This window comes from Nerophis lumbriciformis, linkage group LG20 (assembly GCF_033978685.3).
Source record: "Nerophis lumbriciformis linkage group LG20, RoL_Nlum_v2.1, whole genome shotgun sequence".
In the NCBI taxonomy this organism is placed as follows: Eukaryota; Metazoa; Chordata; class Actinopteri; order Syngnathiformes; family Syngnathidae; genus Nerophis; species Nerophis lumbriciformis.
In genome coordinates this window covers 697,501-716,195 of record NC_084567.2, presented here as the reverse complement: position 1 = coordinate 716,195, position 18,695 = coordinate 697,501, and the positions used below count along the sequence as shown (strand labels likewise).

General features: G+C 41.0%; 1 protein-coding gene across 1 annotated transcript in view; it reads right to left on the bottom strand.

Moving 5' to 3' along the window:
* Positions 1-18,695, bottom strand: part of LOC133619103 (phosphatidylinositol 3-kinase regulatory subunit alpha-like) — a 33,672-nt gene that overhangs the window by 7,823 nt on the left and 7,154 nt on the right. Inside the window, exons 7-12 of the mRNA XM_061979978.2 lie at positions 18,451-18,652; positions 16,281-16,363; positions 13,521-13,629; positions 13,358-13,456; positions 10,682-10,862; positions 10,499-10,624 (exon numbers count right to left, since the gene is read on the bottom strand). Coding sequence (XP_061835962.2) covers positions 10,499-10,624; positions 10,682-10,862; positions 13,358-13,456; positions 13,521-13,629; positions 16,281-16,363; positions 18,451-18,652 — 800 coding nt within the window. The remainder of the gene's footprint in view (positions 1-10,498; positions 10,625-10,681; positions 10,863-13,357; positions 13,457-13,520; positions 13,630-16,280; positions 16,364-18,450; positions 18,653-18,695) is intronic.

Sequence of the window (18,695 nt, the reverse complement as noted above, 5' to 3'; positions counted from 1 at the left end):
ACACATATACACACACATAACATTCATCTACTCATTGTTGAGTTAAGGGTTGAATTGTCCATCCTTGTTCTATTTATTCTCTGTCACTATTTCAGGACACACACATTATACAAATATACATTTTAAAACCAATAAGAAAACGGGAGCTCTAATTTGGGAGTCTGAATTAGGATCAGAAGTTCCTATATAAACATTGCGCACTCACGTCGCCTTTTTGTATTGATTACTGCAGCTGTGCACTGGATTCATTCACAAATACAAACTACAACTCACAAACACTTTAGAGTTAGGCTCCACCATCAGAATGTGTACTTAAACTTATAAAGATCACATGGATATTATTCAGTGAGTTGATTCACCAAAACTAACCTGTTATACAGGAGGAAAAAGCACACAGGACGTTTCAATTGTTCACAGACTGGTCGCGCTCATCAGAATGACAAGACACTTCCGGTCTGCAGGTGATAGCATTCAATTGGGAAGAAACGCCCTACTGCCCCCTACTGACCAATGTGAATACTGATAAATGTGTGATGACAGCTCCAAAAACGAATTCAAACCACAAAATAAAATAAATAAATCAACACAAAAATGTGACACATTATGGGTGGGTCACATATGCATGTACAGTAGATGGCAGTATTGTCCTGTTTAAAAGTGTGAACAGGCTGTCAACACGTCACTCGGGTCCGCATGGAGCTGGAGGGGGCGTGGCCTCCAGCTCCGCCTGAATTTCGGGAGAAAATTTGTCCCGGGAGGTTTTCGGGAGAGGCGCTGAATTTCGGGAGTCTCCCGGAAAATCCGGGAGGGTTGGAAAGTATGAGCTAGGAGCCATCATTCTCTCATGCAAGCACTTAGTCTGAGTTTGACATCATGACAGCTGGAAGTGATGTGTGTCAATATAGTACTTCATATCTTCTCATTACATGTCATGCACCTTTTTCATTTGGACAGAGAAAATATATGTACTGCTTGAAATTGCATGCCTTTTAAACTTTCATAGTATCCATTATTACAACAAATATTACACTATATGATCATACTTTCCAAACATGTTTTGTCTAAATAAAAATTAGTACTTAAATATCTGCTTGACTTATGATTTTACAGCAAACTACTCATCAAATTAATAAAAATGACAATACATTTTACGGTGTTCTTTACAGCATATTACTGGAAATTGAAAAAAAAAAAACCTTTTTTTTTGCGTTACAATAGTGGTGCATGGTCAGGATTGTACCACCTCTACCTCAATTATAGCCAGGAACTACCTTGTCAATCATCAGAACTGCTCATACAACAACTTATATTCTTGTCTTCATGAAAGAAAGCAATAAACATGCTTGTATTATCAGTAAACACCTTTCATAAATGACATACAGCCATACTTGCCAACCCTCCCGAATTTTCCGGGAGACTCACGAAATTCAGCGCCTCTCCCAAAAACCTCCCGGGACAAATTTTCTCCCGAAAATCTCCCGATTTTCAGCCGGAGCTGGAAGCCACGCCCCCTCCAGCTCCATGCAGACTTGTGTGAGGACAGCCTTTTTTTTATGACGGGAGGACAACAGGGTGACAAGAACTAAATCATCCAGACTAGAGACAAATTGTATTATTATGTTTATCTTACCTAAAAATAAATATATTTATTAATTAAAAAAAAACAACTAAATACATTATTACTATATTTTGCTAAAAACATCAAAATTAATTGTATTTTTATTTGTATTTTTTCGTGACTCCTTATTACATCCAGCCATAGAATTATACATTAAAATAAACATACTTGAAATAATTGATTTTAAATTATCATAATAATTCATTTAAAATGACCATATTTAATTATTAAAATAATTGCTTGTTTATCAACAACTTCAGCATTTTATTCATTACATTTTGAAACTATCAGAACCCAAGTTATGTTATATTCCTTAATATGTATTTATGCAAGTTTGAAGTATCAATTATCTAAACACAGTTTGTTTGCATATTTTCAGGATGTAGATATATATATATATATATATATATATATATATCAAATGGTTCAACAACATCCAAGACAAACAACAGCACAACTTTATCTCCTTTGATATCGAGGAATTTTACCCTTCCATCACGCAAGACCTACTGACTCAAGCACTAGACTTCGCCTCAGACTACGACTCAATCACAGGCAACGAAAGAAACATCATCATCCACGCAAAAAACTCCATTCTCATCCACAACAGTACACCATGGCAAAAAAAGAACAATGCAACATTTGACGGAGCAGAAACGTGTGAACTCGTTGGGAGTTTCCTCCTCTCCCAGCTCGCTAGCCTCAATCTGAACCTTGGTATTTACCGTGATGACGGACTGGCAGTGTGTCGCGCCTCGCCAAGGAGCAGCGAGAATACCAAGAAGCGCATATGCCAAATTTTCAAAGAGAACGGCCTACGGATCACGATTGAAGCCAACAAGCAAACCGTCAACTTCCTTGACGTCACTTTCAACCTGAGAAATAACAGCTACCAACCATTCACGAAACCCAACACAACACTCCAATACGTGCACCATGACAGCAACCACCCACCCACCACCACGAAAAGAATACCTACCGGAATTAATAAAAGGCTATCGATGCTGTCATCTAGCAAAGCTGAATTTGACCAAGCAACACCCCGTACCAAAAAGCCCTTGATGAAAGCGGATACAATTTCACCCTCACCTATGAACCCACGCCAGGAAACCAACCAAAAAAGAACAGAAAACGAAACGACATCATCTGGTACAACCCCCCCATACAGCAAAAACGTCTCAACTAACATTGGACACAAATTCCTCAATCTGATTGACAAACACTTTCCCAAAGACAACACCCTAAGAAAAGTATTCAACAAGAACAACATTAAATTGAGCTACAGCTGTATGAACAATATACGACAAATTATCTCAAACCACAACAAAACAATTGCAAATGAGCCGTCGGCCCCCGGACAGAGCGACTCCAAAACCAACAAAGGCTGCAACTGTTGAAAGAAACCTGATTGCCCTCTCAACGGGGGGTGCTTACAAACATCAGTTGTCTACCAATCTAAGGTAACACGCAAGGACATTAACACATCCGACACATATGTAGGATTAACCGAGGGAGAGTTCAAAACCAGATGGAACAATCACAAGGCTTCTTTCAGGAACCAAAACCTGCGGAATACCACAGAACTCAGCAAACACATTTGGGACCTCAAAGACAATAATGTTGAATATTCAATAACATGGCAAATTCTTGCATCCAGCACACCTTACAATAGTGGTAATAAAAGATGCAACCTATGCTTGAAAGAGAAACTGTTTATTATTTACCGTCCAGACCTGTCATCCCTCAACAAGCGCAGCGAAATTGTATCAGCATGCCGCCACAGACGGAAACACCTCCTAGGTAACACATGGGCCAATCACCACGCCCCTACGCCAGCCTGTACCCACCCACTCTGTGCCCTATATAAACCATGGTATGTGAATGCTCCCATTAAAATCTCCTGATGATTGAGGGAACCCCCCCTCATGAAACAGGCCTGTAGAGATGAAATAGTCTTGTGATTTTTTTTCCCCACACACATATATATATATATATATATATATATATATGTATGAAATACTTGACTTGGTGAATTCTAGCTGTCAATATACTCCTCCCCTCTTAACCACGCCCCGCCCCACCCCCGACCACGCCCCCACCCCCACCTCCCGAAATCGGAGGTCTCAAGGTTGGCAAGTATGCATACAGCGGTGGTCAAAAGTTGTAAAGAGCATCATGTCATGGCTGTCTGGACTTTCTACAACTCTTATTTGTTTGTGATGTAGTGATTGGAGCACATACTTGTTGCATTCATGAAGTTTGCTTCTTTTATGAATTTATTATGGCTCTACTGAAAATGTGAGGGTCAAAAGTATACATACAGCAATGTTAATATTTGCTTACATGTCCCTTGGCAAGTTGACCTGCAATAAGGCACTTTTGGTAGCCATCCACAAGCTTCTGCTTGACCACTTGACCACTAAATTGCTGCAGTTCAGCTAAATGTGTTGATTTTCTGACATGGACTTGTTTCTTCAGCACCTTTCTCTCATGGAGGGCGGACGCTCCCCTTCCCTCTCCCTTATCTCTCCTGCTTGCTTCTTTGTCTTGTCTTAACTTTCTTCTTGCCTCTTTTTGCGCTGCTCTCCAAATCTAAACATTGAAACTAATGAACTGCCCTCAATGAAATGGACAAGATCTTGGGTTTGGGGGAGCCTGCTAGGCGTGACGGAGCGGTTGTTGCTGGACACGCCACGGACTCTTGGGAGAAGAAGGAGTGTCTGTGAAGGACGTGAAGATCTCTACCTATTAGGAATGATGACAACAGGACATCTGCTGATTGGAGTAAGCCTTGCTCTGGTTTGTCCACAAATTGGAAGTTGCTGGCGGTCTTCAAAGTAGCCCAAAGCTGGAGGATGCAGGAAGAACTGTGGACACTCTTGTGATTTGGATCACATGGGACTGTCTGCCCCGCAGGATTATTGAGGACCAGTCAGAGACAATTTAGAGTGAAAAGAAAATGTTACAAAACATTCTAACTTGGATTGTTTCCCTGGCTTGGAGACTCTCCCACAACAAACTCCCTTCTTGTCTCTCATGGACACACACCTGTTGTTGACTTTGGACTTATCGGCTGCACAGGATCAAGGCCTCGGAACAGAGACACACTGTAGGCTTACACACAAACATCCATCCACACATACGGTACACTAACTAGCCCCCTTGCTCTTCATCATGCGCTCAGGAAGGCAATAAATGGGTGAGAGCAGGAACTTGGCTTCACGCTGACACCAAGGAAGTCGAGTGGACAACCGGCAGTGGTCCTGACAGACCTTGACATCAGTCTGCTCTCCAACGACGTGGAACAAGCACAAGAACTCCTACACAGGGTAGAGCTAGAGTGTGCCAAGGTCGGCCTTAGGCTAAATGCCAAGAAAACTGAGGTCATGACCTCCAACGTTCCACCAGAACATCAACCTCTGGTAACAGCAGAAGGCACTGTGCTGAAAGAAGTTGAGGACTTCAAATACCTGGCGCATGGGTCAACTCAACTGAGCAAGATCTAAAAGTGAGGAAGGCACTTGCATGGAGGACCCTGACAGTGTAGGAACTCTAACCAATCAAACTCAGCTTCTTCTAAATGGTAAATGGGTTGTACTTGTATAGCACTTTTCTACCTTTCTAAGGAACTCAAAGCGCTTTGACACTATGTCCACATTCACACACTGATGGCGGGAGCTGCTAACCAGGACCCGTCTATGTGACAGTTGAGTCCGTTCTCCTCTACCCTGAAGAGGTCTCTGGATGGTTGCTACACCAGGATGCTGCGTAACATCAACAAGAGTGTGCACGGAACCAACAGAATCCTCTACCAGGGAATACCAAGGGTGAGCCAGAAGATTGCTGTAAGGAGAATGAGACTAGCAGGACACATCAGGGCATCGGTCAAGAGGACGTCCCACACTGACATACTCAAGAAGGATGCAGGAGCTCAGAGTACCAAGGAACTGGTCAAATGTATGGAGAATCAGGATGACTGGAAGCAACGATGGAAGGCTCGTCTGAGGATGACCTAGAGAGAGAGAGATACACCCCCCCAACCCAACACCCTCAACGCAAATCCCATAGGGGTGATGGAAGGACGGTCAGCGCCGAGAGCTGCAGCCTGCCACCATTACCTCGCACTCCCTTCCCTCTGTTGCTAGATATCTCGAAATGTATGTTGTAATATGTATATGTGCTTTGCTATGGAGGTTTTTTCCCACTCCAGACTGGGCCCCCTTAGGACATACTTGCCAACCCTCCCGGGAGACTCCCAAAATTCAGCGCCTAAAACCTCCCGGGACAAATTTGCTCCCGAAAATCTCCCGAAATTCAGGCGGAGCTGGAGACCACGCCCCCTCCAGCTCCATGCGGACCTGAGTGACGTGTCGACAGCCTGTTTTCACGACCGCTTTCCCACAATATAAACAGCGTGCCTGCCCAATCACGTTATAACTGTAGAATGATGGAGGGCGAGTTCTTGGTTTCTTATGTGGGTTTATTGTTAGGCAGTTTCATTAACGTCCTCCCAGCGCGGCAACAACGCACAACAACAGCAGTCGCGTTTTTGTCTGCCGTAAACAGCAATGTTGTGACACTCTTAAACAGGACAATACTGCCATCTACTGTACACGCATATGTGACAATAACATCTATGGCTTTTAGAGAGTGCAGTGCACAACTGCGCACACAAGGAGACGAAGCAGAATGCATCATCAGAGAGGGTGTTCAGCATGGTTAGAAAAATAGTGACAGAGAATAGAACAAGGATGGACAATTCAACCCTTAACTCAACAATGAGTAGATGAGTGTTATATGTGTGTATATGTAGAAATAAATGAACACTGAAATTCAAGTATTTCTCTTTATATATATATATATATATATATATATATATATATATATATATATATATATATATATATATATATATATATATATATATATATATATATATATATATATATATATAGCTAGAATTCACTGAAAGTCAAGTCTTTCTTACATCCTTCCCCAGCGTTTTACTTTTTTCCCCATCTTTTACGGAGCGCCTTCTGGCGACCCATCAGTGTTCCTGTTCTGTAACCCTGTACACGGTTTGTTTGTATCATCTTCAACGGGTTTGTGCTGAAAACAAAGTTTCGTTGTACTTGTGCAATGACAATAAAGACCTACCTATCTATCTATTGTCCACACCTTTAAGTCAGAACTTTGGGAAGGCCATTCTAAAACCTTCATTCTAGCCCAGGGGTCGGCAACCCGCGGCTCTCTTTAGCGCCGCCCTAGTGGCTCTCTGGAGGTTTTTCAAAAATGTATGAAAAGTTGAGGGGACATTTTTTTTAATTTTTGTTTTTATATGGTTTCTGTAGGAGGACAACATGACACAAACCTCCCTAAATGTTATAAAGCACACTGTTTATATTAAACATGCTTCACTGATTCCAGTATTTGGCGAGCGCCGTTTTGTCCTACTAATTTTGGCGGTCCTTGAACTCACTGCAGTTTGTTTACATGTATAACTTTCTCCGACTTTCTAGGACGTGTTTTATGCCACTTCTTTTTCTGTCTCATGTTGTCCACCACACTTTTAACGTTGTGCATGAACCCACAAAGGTGAGTTTTGTTGATGTTATTGACTTGTGTGGAGTGCTAATCAGACATGTTTGGTCACTGCATGACTGCAAGCTAATCGATGCTAACATGCTATTTAGGCTAGCTATATGTACATATTGCATCATTATGCCTCGTTTGTAGCTATATTTGAGCTCATTTAGCTTCCTTTAAGTCATCTTAATTGAATTTATATTTAATGACATACTATCTGTATCATCTGTATGTAAGGCTGAAACGACGCGTCGACGTAGTCGACGTCATCGGTTACGTAAATACGTCGACGCCGTTTTTGTGCGTCGGCGCGTCGCATATTTACGTCACACTACTTTACTGTCATGGCGGAGCGCAAAGCAGACGATGTGAGCGAGGGGAAAAAAGCACGCCAAAAGTCGTCAAAAGTGTGGGAGTATTTCAATAAACGGCCTAATAATGTTGTTGTATGCACACTGTGTCGAGCGGAAATGGCCTATCATAGCAGCACAACGGCTATGAAGGAACATTTGAAAAGAAAACCCCCGACAGCGTTCTTGCCATCACCATCAACAAGTCAATCGTCCGCGTGCGTATACGTTGTCATTATTACACAAAAACATGAATGTGTCATTTGTATCTGCGTTGTAAATTCATAAACTAAAGCACCGTTTCGCTCTGAGAGGCGCGTTTGGCGTGCCTGTTCAGTGTTTACAAAGACGCACTCCTCTTTAACGCTGTGGAGAGGCGGCGGCGGCGAGCGAGCGGCGAGGCGGGGCGCGCCGGGAGCGACGCCGCAATCGTGCCCAGGTGCGCAATCCGCGCAGTTGGAAGAGAAAAGACTTTGTGTAAAATTAAAAGATTGTAAACCTGGCAAAGCCGTCTGGCGTTCAGTCTGTCGGTCCTGAAAGAACCCCACGGCACAAGACGTGTCACAAACGCTAACGTTAATTAGTTGTGCAAATACCTTTTACAACATTAACAGTTACATATACTATGTACAATCCAACAATTAACTTTCACTTTAATCATACTATCATTGTTGTGTTATTAAGCAAAATAAGCAATACTTTTACTTTTGTTGAAATGTTTACACTGTACACTTTTTTGTATTGGATGTTTAGCTTTATTTTTGCACATTTTAGCAAATAAGCAATACTTTTACTTTTGTTGAAATGTTTACACTTGTTACAGAATATTTCCGTTTTGCACTTTTTTGTATTGGATGTTTATCTTTATTTTTGCACATTTTAAAGCAAAATAAGCAATACTTTTACTTTTGAAATGCTTATACTATTCCAGAATATTAAGATTTGCACTGGATGTTTACTTTTATATTTGCACATTAAAAAGCAAATAAGCTACTTTTAATTTTGTTAAATGTTAAAAGTTTTAAATGTTTACATTGTTACAGAATATTTTGTCATGTTGTTGTCAATGTTGACTGACTAGTGGCCATACTTTTTTTTTTGTAAATAAAAGCCATGCCTTTTGAAAAAACTGGCCTACATTTATTTTTTCCTCTTCATTTAAAAAAATAAAATAAAAAATCGGTAAAAATAATCTATAGATTAACCGATTAATCGAAAAAAATAATCTATAGATTAATCGATAGAAAAATAATCGTTAGCTGCAGCCCTATCTGTATGTAATATGGCTTTTCATTTTTTGCGGCTCCAGACAGATTTTTTTTTTGTATTTTTGGTCCAATTTGGCTCTTTCAGCATTTTGGGTTGCCGACCCCTGTTCTAGCCTGATTTAGCTGATTTGAAAAGGAGGATTAGCTCCAAATTGTTCAGGACAAGCTAAAATCATCAGTCTGGAGGTTGGGTCTTGGGCACAGTTGGGTGTTCCAACAGGACAATGACCCCAAACACACCTCAAAAGTGGTAAAGAAATGGCTAAATCAGGCTAGAATGAAGGTTTTCTTCCCAAAGTCCTGACTTAAAGGTGTGGACAATGCTGAAGAAACAAGTCCATGTCAGAAAAGCAACACATTTAGCTGAACTGCAGCAATTTAGTGGTCAAGCAGAAGCTTGTGGATGGCTACCAAAAGCACCTTATTCCAGGTAAACTTGCCAAGGGACATGTAAGCAAATATTAACATTGCTGTATGTATACTTTTGACCCTCAAAAGTATGTGCTCCTATCACTCTATCACAAACAAATAAGAGTTGTAGAAATGATTGTAAACTGGTGACATGATGTTCTTTACAAGTGTACGTAGACTTTTGACCAGGACTGTATATGAATAAGGTAGATCTCCTCCACTTGGTACATTGAGAAGTAGCTGGCCTGCAGAAAGAGTGTCCCTGATGTATGGAATGCTTTTCCAATGTCTGCGTCTGCAAGTACCGTATTTTCCGCACTATAAGGCGCACCTAAAAACCACAAATTTTCTCAAAAGCTGACAGTGCGCCTTATAACCCGGTGCGCTTTATATATGGATAAATATTAAGATTCATTTTCATAAAGTTTCGGTCTCGTAACTACGGTAAACAGCCGCCATCTTTTTTCCCCGTAGAAGAGGAAGTGCTTCTTCTTCTACGCAAGCAACCGCCAAGGTAAGCACCCGCCCCCATAGAACAGGAAGCGCTTCTTCTTCTACTGTAAGCAACCACCCGCCCGCGTAGAAGAAGAAAAAGCGCGCGGATATTACCGTACGTTTCATTTCCTTTGTGTGTTTACATCTGTAAAGACCACAAAATGGCTCCTACTAAACGACAGGGATCCGGTTCATGAAAAGACGCAATCTCTCCATCCGCACACGGATTACTATTTCACAGCAACTGATATTCCTGTGAACCGCACTGTGGATACAACGGGAGCACGTACGGTGAATATTCGCACCACAGGGAATGAGAAGTCATCCTTCACTGTGGTTCTAGCTTGCCATGCTAATGGCCAGAAACTTCCACCCATGGTGATATTCAAAAGGAAGACCTTGCCAAAAGAGACCTTTCCAGCCGGCGCCATCATAAAAGCTAACTCGAAGGGATGGATGAAGAAAAGATGAGCGAGTGGTTAAGGTAAGTTTAAGTTTACGCGAAGAGGCCGGGTGGCTTTTTTCACGCAGCTTCGTCCATGTTGATATACGACTCCATGCGCGCCCACATCACGCTGGTTTTAATATATTATTAAAGTTTGACTGGCCTATCTGACTGTTTTTTTGACATTCCTTTAGCGCAGTTAGATGCGGCTTATAACACGGGGCGGCTTATAGGTGGACAAAGTTTTGAAATATGCCGTTCATTGAAGGCGCGGCTTATAACCCAGGGCGCCTTATGGTGCGGAAAATACGGTAGGCGTGTTTACCTGAGAGGTTCTGGTGTATTCTTCATACAGCCGGTCGTACTCGCGGTTCTTCTCCTGGTACTGCAGGTGGTACTCGTGGAGCTTCTTGCCCACGGCTTCCACGCTGTCCTCCTTCACCACCTGGTCCTGAAGGACATGCCGTCAGAGGCGGGCACGGGTGTGGCGGCGACGGGGCGAGCGTACCTGCTGGTGCTTGGAGACCGGGTAGAGCAGCTTGACGTCCAGCTTGGGGTTGTACTGTGCCAGAGACTCATGGCGGTAATGGTTGATGAGCTCCACCACCGAGCTGAAGGTGAGCGGGTCTGAGAAGCCGTACTTGCCCTCCCGATGGAAGATCTTGATCAGCTTGTTGTTGCCTCCCTTCCTGCACACACACACACACACACACCTTGGTAACCCTCACCTGTGCACGTGGCGAGGACAATGTGGCGGCGTTCACCTCAGGGTAAGGCTGCAGCTAACGATTATTTTTCTATCGATTAATCTATAGATTATTTTTTTAGATTAATCGGTTAATCTATAGATTTTTTTTTCCGATTAATCTATAGATTATTTTTCCTTTTACCGATTATTTTTTTAATTTAAAATGAAGATGAAAAAATAAATGTTGGCCAGTTTTTTCAAAAGGCATGACTTTTATTTACAAAAAAAAAAGTATGGCCACTCAGTCAACATTGACAACAACATGACAAAATATTCTGTAACAATGTAAACATTTAAAACGTTTAACATTTAACAAAATTAAAAGTAGCTTATTTGCTTTTTAAAAGTAAACATCCAGTGCAAATCTTAATATTCTGAAATAGTATAAGCATTTCAAAAGTAAAAGTATTGCTTATTTTGCTTTAAAATGTGCAAAAATAAAGATAAACATCCAATACAAAAAAGTGCAAAAGGAAATATTCTGTAACAGTGTAAACATTTCAACAAAAGTAAAAGTATTGCTTATTTTGCTTAATAACGCAACAATGATAGTATGATTAAAGTGAAAGTTAATTGTTGGATTGTACATAGTATATGTAACTGTTAATGTTGTAAAAGGTATTTGCACAACTAGTTAACGTTAGCGTTAAAGAGGAGCGCGTCTTTGTAAACACTGAACAGGCACGCCAAACGCGCCTCTCAGAGCGAAACAGTGTTTTAGTTTATGAATTTACAACGCAGATACAAATGACACATTCATGTTTTTGTGTAATGATGACAACGTATACTCACGCGGACGATTGACTAGTTGATGGTGATGGCAAGAACGCTGTCGGGTGTTTTCTTTTCAAATGTTCCTTCATAGCCGTTGTGCTGCTATGATAGGCCATTTCCGCTCGACAGTGTGCATACAACAACTGTCAAGTGTTTTGCTTTTTTCGCTGTGCTTATCCCACACTTGAAGGGATGTACCAATGCTGAATGTGGCTTCTGGATTTCACTCAAAAGACCAGACCGTAGTTACTTTTTCCTTTTATTTTCCTTTAGTTTGCAACAGTTTTTCCAACCAAGAAACAGCTTCTTTTTTCTTCTTTAGTCTTTTTAGCAGTCTTTAGCAGTGTTAGTAGACTTTAGTTTCTTTAGCTGTCATTAGCTGTCTTTAGTAGCCTTTAGCTTATTTAGTAGGTGAAAAACCTTTAAGGACAAAACACCACAAGATTAACATGCTGTAAAAAATCAATCAATTATCAATCCCATAATTTACAATTATTAATTAGGCTATCAAACTCTTAACCATTAAACAAGTGCAAGAAAATGGACACATCTTTTCCCTTTAAGTTAAAACAGATTTTAAATAAATTGTCTCAACATAAATGCACCAAGATACATATAAAATACATTTAAACCCAGAAACACAATAGATAAATGCAGCAGAAAACCCAATATGCAAATACATAAATACCTAACCAATTAACCACCTATTTAGATACATATTTAAAATCCATATTCAATATAAATATATTATTAATTTAGCAGTGAAACACTCAATCTTAAACGCTGTCTACTGGTAGAAAAATGCCCCTTTTTCTATTGCCTCACCAGCAGCCAATGATCCAACACAGTTAAATCCAACACTTTAAATTGAGCGACTTCACCCTCCTGATGAAGCAAACTGCTCCAACATTTATCAAACTAAGCAAAGAATATCAACACTAAACAACAGTTACATAACACACTGTGTGTATTTAGCCTCCAGACTAAGCACGCTACATGCACACAACTCCCCCCCCCAATCTCACCAGCGCAACAAGTGCGCCACACCCACGAAGAGAAATATTAAATCTTACATACTTTTGGCACAACTCTTGGTTATCTGTAATGAACTAAACCTTTTTCCACTCTGCGCTGGCGTCTTTTGTACTCCTTGATTTGACACAGCGGTCTAATTACCGGGCTCGTGCCCCAACAGATGAGACGGGAGCGCCCCGCGTTATACCTGCGCGTGAACGTAAACTGATCGGCTCTGATCATGTAAGCCGACTGGCCGAAATAATGCCGAATTATATACATTTCCTGGGGTTGCCTAGGTGAATAGGGATGCGGATGTGCTCTAAGATAAAATATAATTTTATTAAGTGGGGTTTGGCTGGTTGCTAAACAGCCACGGTTGCGAGCTCGCGCGTCAGCTGACGAGACAGCTGTTCACCGCTACAACATTATTAGGCCGTTTATTGAAATACTCCCACACTTTTGACGACTTTTGGTGTGCTTTTTTCCCCTCGCTCGCACCGCTCGCACCGCTCGCATCGTCTGCTTTGCGCTCCGCCATGACGGCAGTGTGACGTAAATATGCGACGCGTCGACGCATAAAAACGACGTCGACATATTTACGTAACTGATGACGTCGACTACGTCGACACGTCGTTTCAGCCTTACCTCAGGGTCAGCGTGTAATCCCCGTGCATCTTGGTGGAGGCGTCCCGCACCAAGAAGGTGCCGTCGGCGGTGTCCCGCAGCTTCTCGTTGACTTCCTCCCTGAAACAGGAAGTGGTAAAAAAGCCTCTCTGTGCGTGCGTACGTACAGGTGGCAGTGCGTTACCTGGAGATGTCGCCCCAGTACCACTCGGCGTCCTGCAGCGCCATGCTGTTGTTGAAGGTGCACGGGGCGGCCGCCGGCGTGCAGGACTTGGCCGGCTTGGGAGGCAAAGCTGAAACCAAGACAGAGACGCGGGTCAACTTCCTGTTCCTTCTATCAAACAAACAGTGATTTGGTCCACTGTAACCATGGCAACGACTGGTCACCCACAATGTCCACAGCAACGCTACCTGGACTCTTCATGTTGATGTAGCAGAGGACCAAATCTCCACCGCCACCTTGCTCCATGTCCGCACCTTCAGCGTGACCCCCCCCCCCCCCCAACGCCACAGCGGGGACGGCCACTTCCTGTCAGTGCACGTCTGAGCCGTGGCCTCAGTTCGGAGCTGGGAGATGTGTGACGTCACCAACCCCAGTGGCCAATCCACACACAGAAATGATATCACCGAGGCAACACTGCACCCCCACCCCTTTACTGCATCCTTGAGGAGCGACGACGTCATCCATTCAACAGCTGCCCGTTTATTGATCGACATCTTTGATTAGTGCGGCTTCCTATCCATGACATCATCAACCAACTATGACCTCATTAAAGGGGAACTGCACTTTTTTGGGGAACTCTGCCTATTATCCACAATCCTTATGTAAGACAACAACATATGGTTTTCTTTTTTAATGCATTCTAAATCCTAAATAAACATTAGCAAAAGTCAGCTAACATGGAGTCGTTTTATTCCGCCAATAAAGCGCTCTAAAGAAACCTCCATCAAGGTTTTAAATACACGCTTTGAGTATATATGTAATGTAGTAACACTCAAAATAACACCTAATATTTACATAGTTTGATCATTTTATAAATGTCAATATACACATATTATATATGTAATGTAGTAACACTCAAAATAACACCTAATATTTACATAGTTTGATCTTTTTATAAATGTCAATATACACATTATATATGTAATGTAGTAACATTCATAATAACATGTAATATATACATGATGTAAGTATATATGTAGTATCTAGTAACATTCATAATAACATGTAATATATACATGATGTAAGTATATATGTAGTATCTAGTAACATTCATAATAACATGTAATATATACATGATGTAAGTATATATGTCATGTAGTAACATTCATGATAACATGTAACATATACATGATGTAAGTACATATGTCATGTAGTAACATTCATAATAACATGTAATATATACATGATGTAAGTATATATGTCATGTAGTAACATTCATAATAACATGTAATATACACATGACGCAAGTATATATGTCATGTAGTAACATTCATAATAACATGTAATATATACATGATTTAAGTATATATGTCATGTAGTAACATTCATAATAACATGTAATATATACATGATTTAAGTATATATGTCATGTAGTAACATTCATAATAACATGTAATATATACATGATGTATATATGTAGTATCTAGTAACATTCATAATAACATGTAATATATGCATGATGTAAGTATATATGTCATGTACCGGGTAGTAACATTCATAATAACATGTAATATATACATGATGTAAGTATATATGTCATGTAGTAACATTCATAATAACATGTAATATATACATGATGTAAGTATATATGTCATGTAGTAACATTCATAATAACATGTAATATATACATGATGTAAGTATATATGTCATGTAGTAACATTCATAATAACATGTAATATATACATGATGTAAGATATATGTCATGTAGTAACATTCATAATAACATGTAATATATACATGATGCAAGTATATATGTCATGTAGTAACATTCATAATAACATGTAATATATACATGATGTAAGTATATATGTCATGTAGTAACATTCATAATAACATGTAATATATACATGATGTAAGTATATATGTCATGTAGTAACATTCATAATAACATGTAATATATACATGATGTAAGTATATATGTCATGTAGTAACATTCATAATAACATGTAATATATACATGATGTAAGTATATATGTCATGTAGTAACATTCATAATAACATGTAATATATACATGATGTAAGTATATATGTAGTATCTAGTAACATTCATAATAACATGTAATATATACATGATGTAAGTATATATGACATGTAGTAACATTCATAATAACATGTAATATATACATGATGTAAGTATATATGTCATGTAGTAACATTCATAATAACATGTAATATATACATGATGTAAGTATATATGTAGTATCTAGTAACATTCATAATAACATGTAATATATACATGATGTAAGTATATATGTCATGTAGTAACATTCATAATAACATGTAATATATACATGATGTAAGTATATATGTCATGTAGTAACATTCATAATAACATGTATAAAACATCACTTACTGTACAAAGTCTGCTGTCACTGTGAGGATGTCTATATATATTCCCATTTAGGTGGAGAATGACACAATCCTCAGGAAGAACAAAGAGTGGTGGAACCAAGTGCCTTTCTCACCATTTCAGGGTCTAAATTGGCTGTCAAAGTTGTGTTATGATGTAGAATAGGAGCTCACCAGCTGCTGACGTCCATGTAGCAGCAACAAGCTAATTAGCTGGGTGTTAAAAATAGCTGGTGTGTGTTGTAATAAGAATGTTGCTAATATTTGGTTGAAATGCTATTTATTAGAGTTGTTGATGTGAGGACCTTCTTTTATTTAGGAGTTAGAATGCATGAGGAAGACTCTGATGAAGATTGTCAGTTCCCTGCTCACCTGGAGCAGCCTGGTTCATGTTGAGCTCACTGCTGATCAGAACCTCCAGGGCCTGGACAAGAGGATCTGGACCAGACTCAGACCTGAAACAAAGATGCACTCAATATTACAGACTTGACAGGATGACTAACTTCATGTGCTGAGAGGACTCTTTTCATCCTCATGGGGGCGCTAAAGACACTTCAACTTGGTTTCACACACACAGACTAGACTGGAAACTACTAGTGGGACTTGACCACTCATGCCTGCATGAGTGCATGCATGTGTACCAATCTGTGCATGAGTGCATACGTGTACGAACGTGTGCTGAGTGCACACGTGTACAAATGTGTAGATGCGTACGAAAGCGTGCATGAGTGCGCACGTGTACAAATGTGCACATGCGTACGCATGAGTACGAATGTCCGCATGAGTGCATACATGTACAAATGTGCGTATGAGTACGAATGTCTGCATGAGTGCGTACATGGACAAATGTGCACATGAGTATGTATGAGTACGAATTTCTGCATGAGTGTATTTGTACGTATGAGTACGAATGTGCGCATGAGTGCGTACGTGTACAAATGTGCATGTGCATACGTACGAGTATCAATGTGCGCATGAGTGCGTACATGTACAAATGTGCGCATGAGTGCGTATGAGTACGAATGTCCACATGAGTGCGTACATGTACAAATGAGTATATATATGAGTATGAATGTGTGCATGAGTGCATTAGTACATATGAGTACGAATGTGCGCATGAGTGCGTACGTGTACAAATGTGCATGTGCATACGTACGAGTATCAATGTGCGCATGAGTGCGTACATGTACAAATGTGCGCATGAGTGCGTATGAGTACGAATGTCCGCATGAGTGCGTACATGTACAAATGAGTATATATATGAGTATGAATGTGTGCATGAGTGCATTTGTACGTATGAGTACGAATGTGCGCATGAGTGCGTACGTGTACAAATGTGCATGTGCATACGTACAAGTATCAATGTGCGCATGAGTGCGTACATGTACAAATGTGCGCATGAGTGCGTAAGAGTACGAATGTCCGCATGAGTGCGTACATGTACAAATGAGTATATATATGAGTATGAATGTGTGCATGAGTGCATTTGTACGTATGAGTACGAATGTGCGCATGAGTGCGTACGTGTACAAATGTGCATGTGCATACGTACGAGTATCAATGTGCGCATGCGTACGTACGAGTATGAATGTGTGCATGAGTGCGTACATGTACAAATGTGCACATGCATACGTACAAGTACGAATGTGCGCATGAGTGCGTACATGTACAAATGTGCACATGCATACGTACAAGTACGAATGTGCGCATGAGTGCGTACATGTACAAATGTGCGCATGAGTGCGTATGAGTATGAATGTGCGCATGAGTGCGTACATGTACAAATGTGCGCATGAGGGCGTATGAGTATGAATGTGCGCATGAGTGCATTAGTACGTATGAGTACGAATGTGCGCATGAGTGCGTACGTGTACAAATGTGCACGTGCATACGTACGAGTATCAATGTGCGCATGAGTGCGTACATGTACAAATGTGCATGTGCATACGTACAAGTATCAATGTGCGCATGAGTGCGTATGAGTACGAATGTCCGCATGCGTACGTACGAGTATGAATGTGTGCATGAGTGCGTACATGTACAAATGAGTATATATATGAGTATGAATGTGTGCATGAGTGCATTTGTACATATGAGTACAAATGTGCGCATGAGTGCGTACGTGTACAAATGTGCATGTGCATACGTACAAGTATCAATGTGCGCATGCGTACGTACGAGTATGAATGTGTGCATGAGTGTGTACATGTACAAATGTGTGCATGAGTGCGTATGAGTACGAATGTCCGCATGCGTACGTACGAGTATGAATGTGTGCATGAGTGCGTACATGTACAAATGTGTGCATGAGTGCGTATGAGTACGAAATGTGTGCATGAGTGCATTTGTCCGTATGAGTATGAATGTGCGCATGAGTGCGTACATGTACAAATGTGCATACGTACAAGTATCAATGTGCGCATGAGTGCGTACATGTACAAATGTGCACATGCGTACGTATGAGTATGAATGTGTGCATGAGTGCGTACATGTACAAATGTGCACATGAATGCATGAGTGTGTGTGAGCAGGAGCGACCGACCCTGTGGGCGTGTGTCTGAAGAGAAGCGGGCTGAAGATCTGTGCGAGGCCCGTCACGCTGAGCTGGTTGTGGGCGGCGTGCACGCAGAGTCTGGCGAGGTGTCGGACCACGCTGAGCAGGGTGAGGCCGTACTGGGCGGGGCACGTAGGAGAGCTGGCCACGCCCAAAAGCACCCTGGCACACTCCTCGGGGTCTGTGACCTCTGAGAAAGGATGACATGGGTGTGACGGCGTGTCGATGGTGGG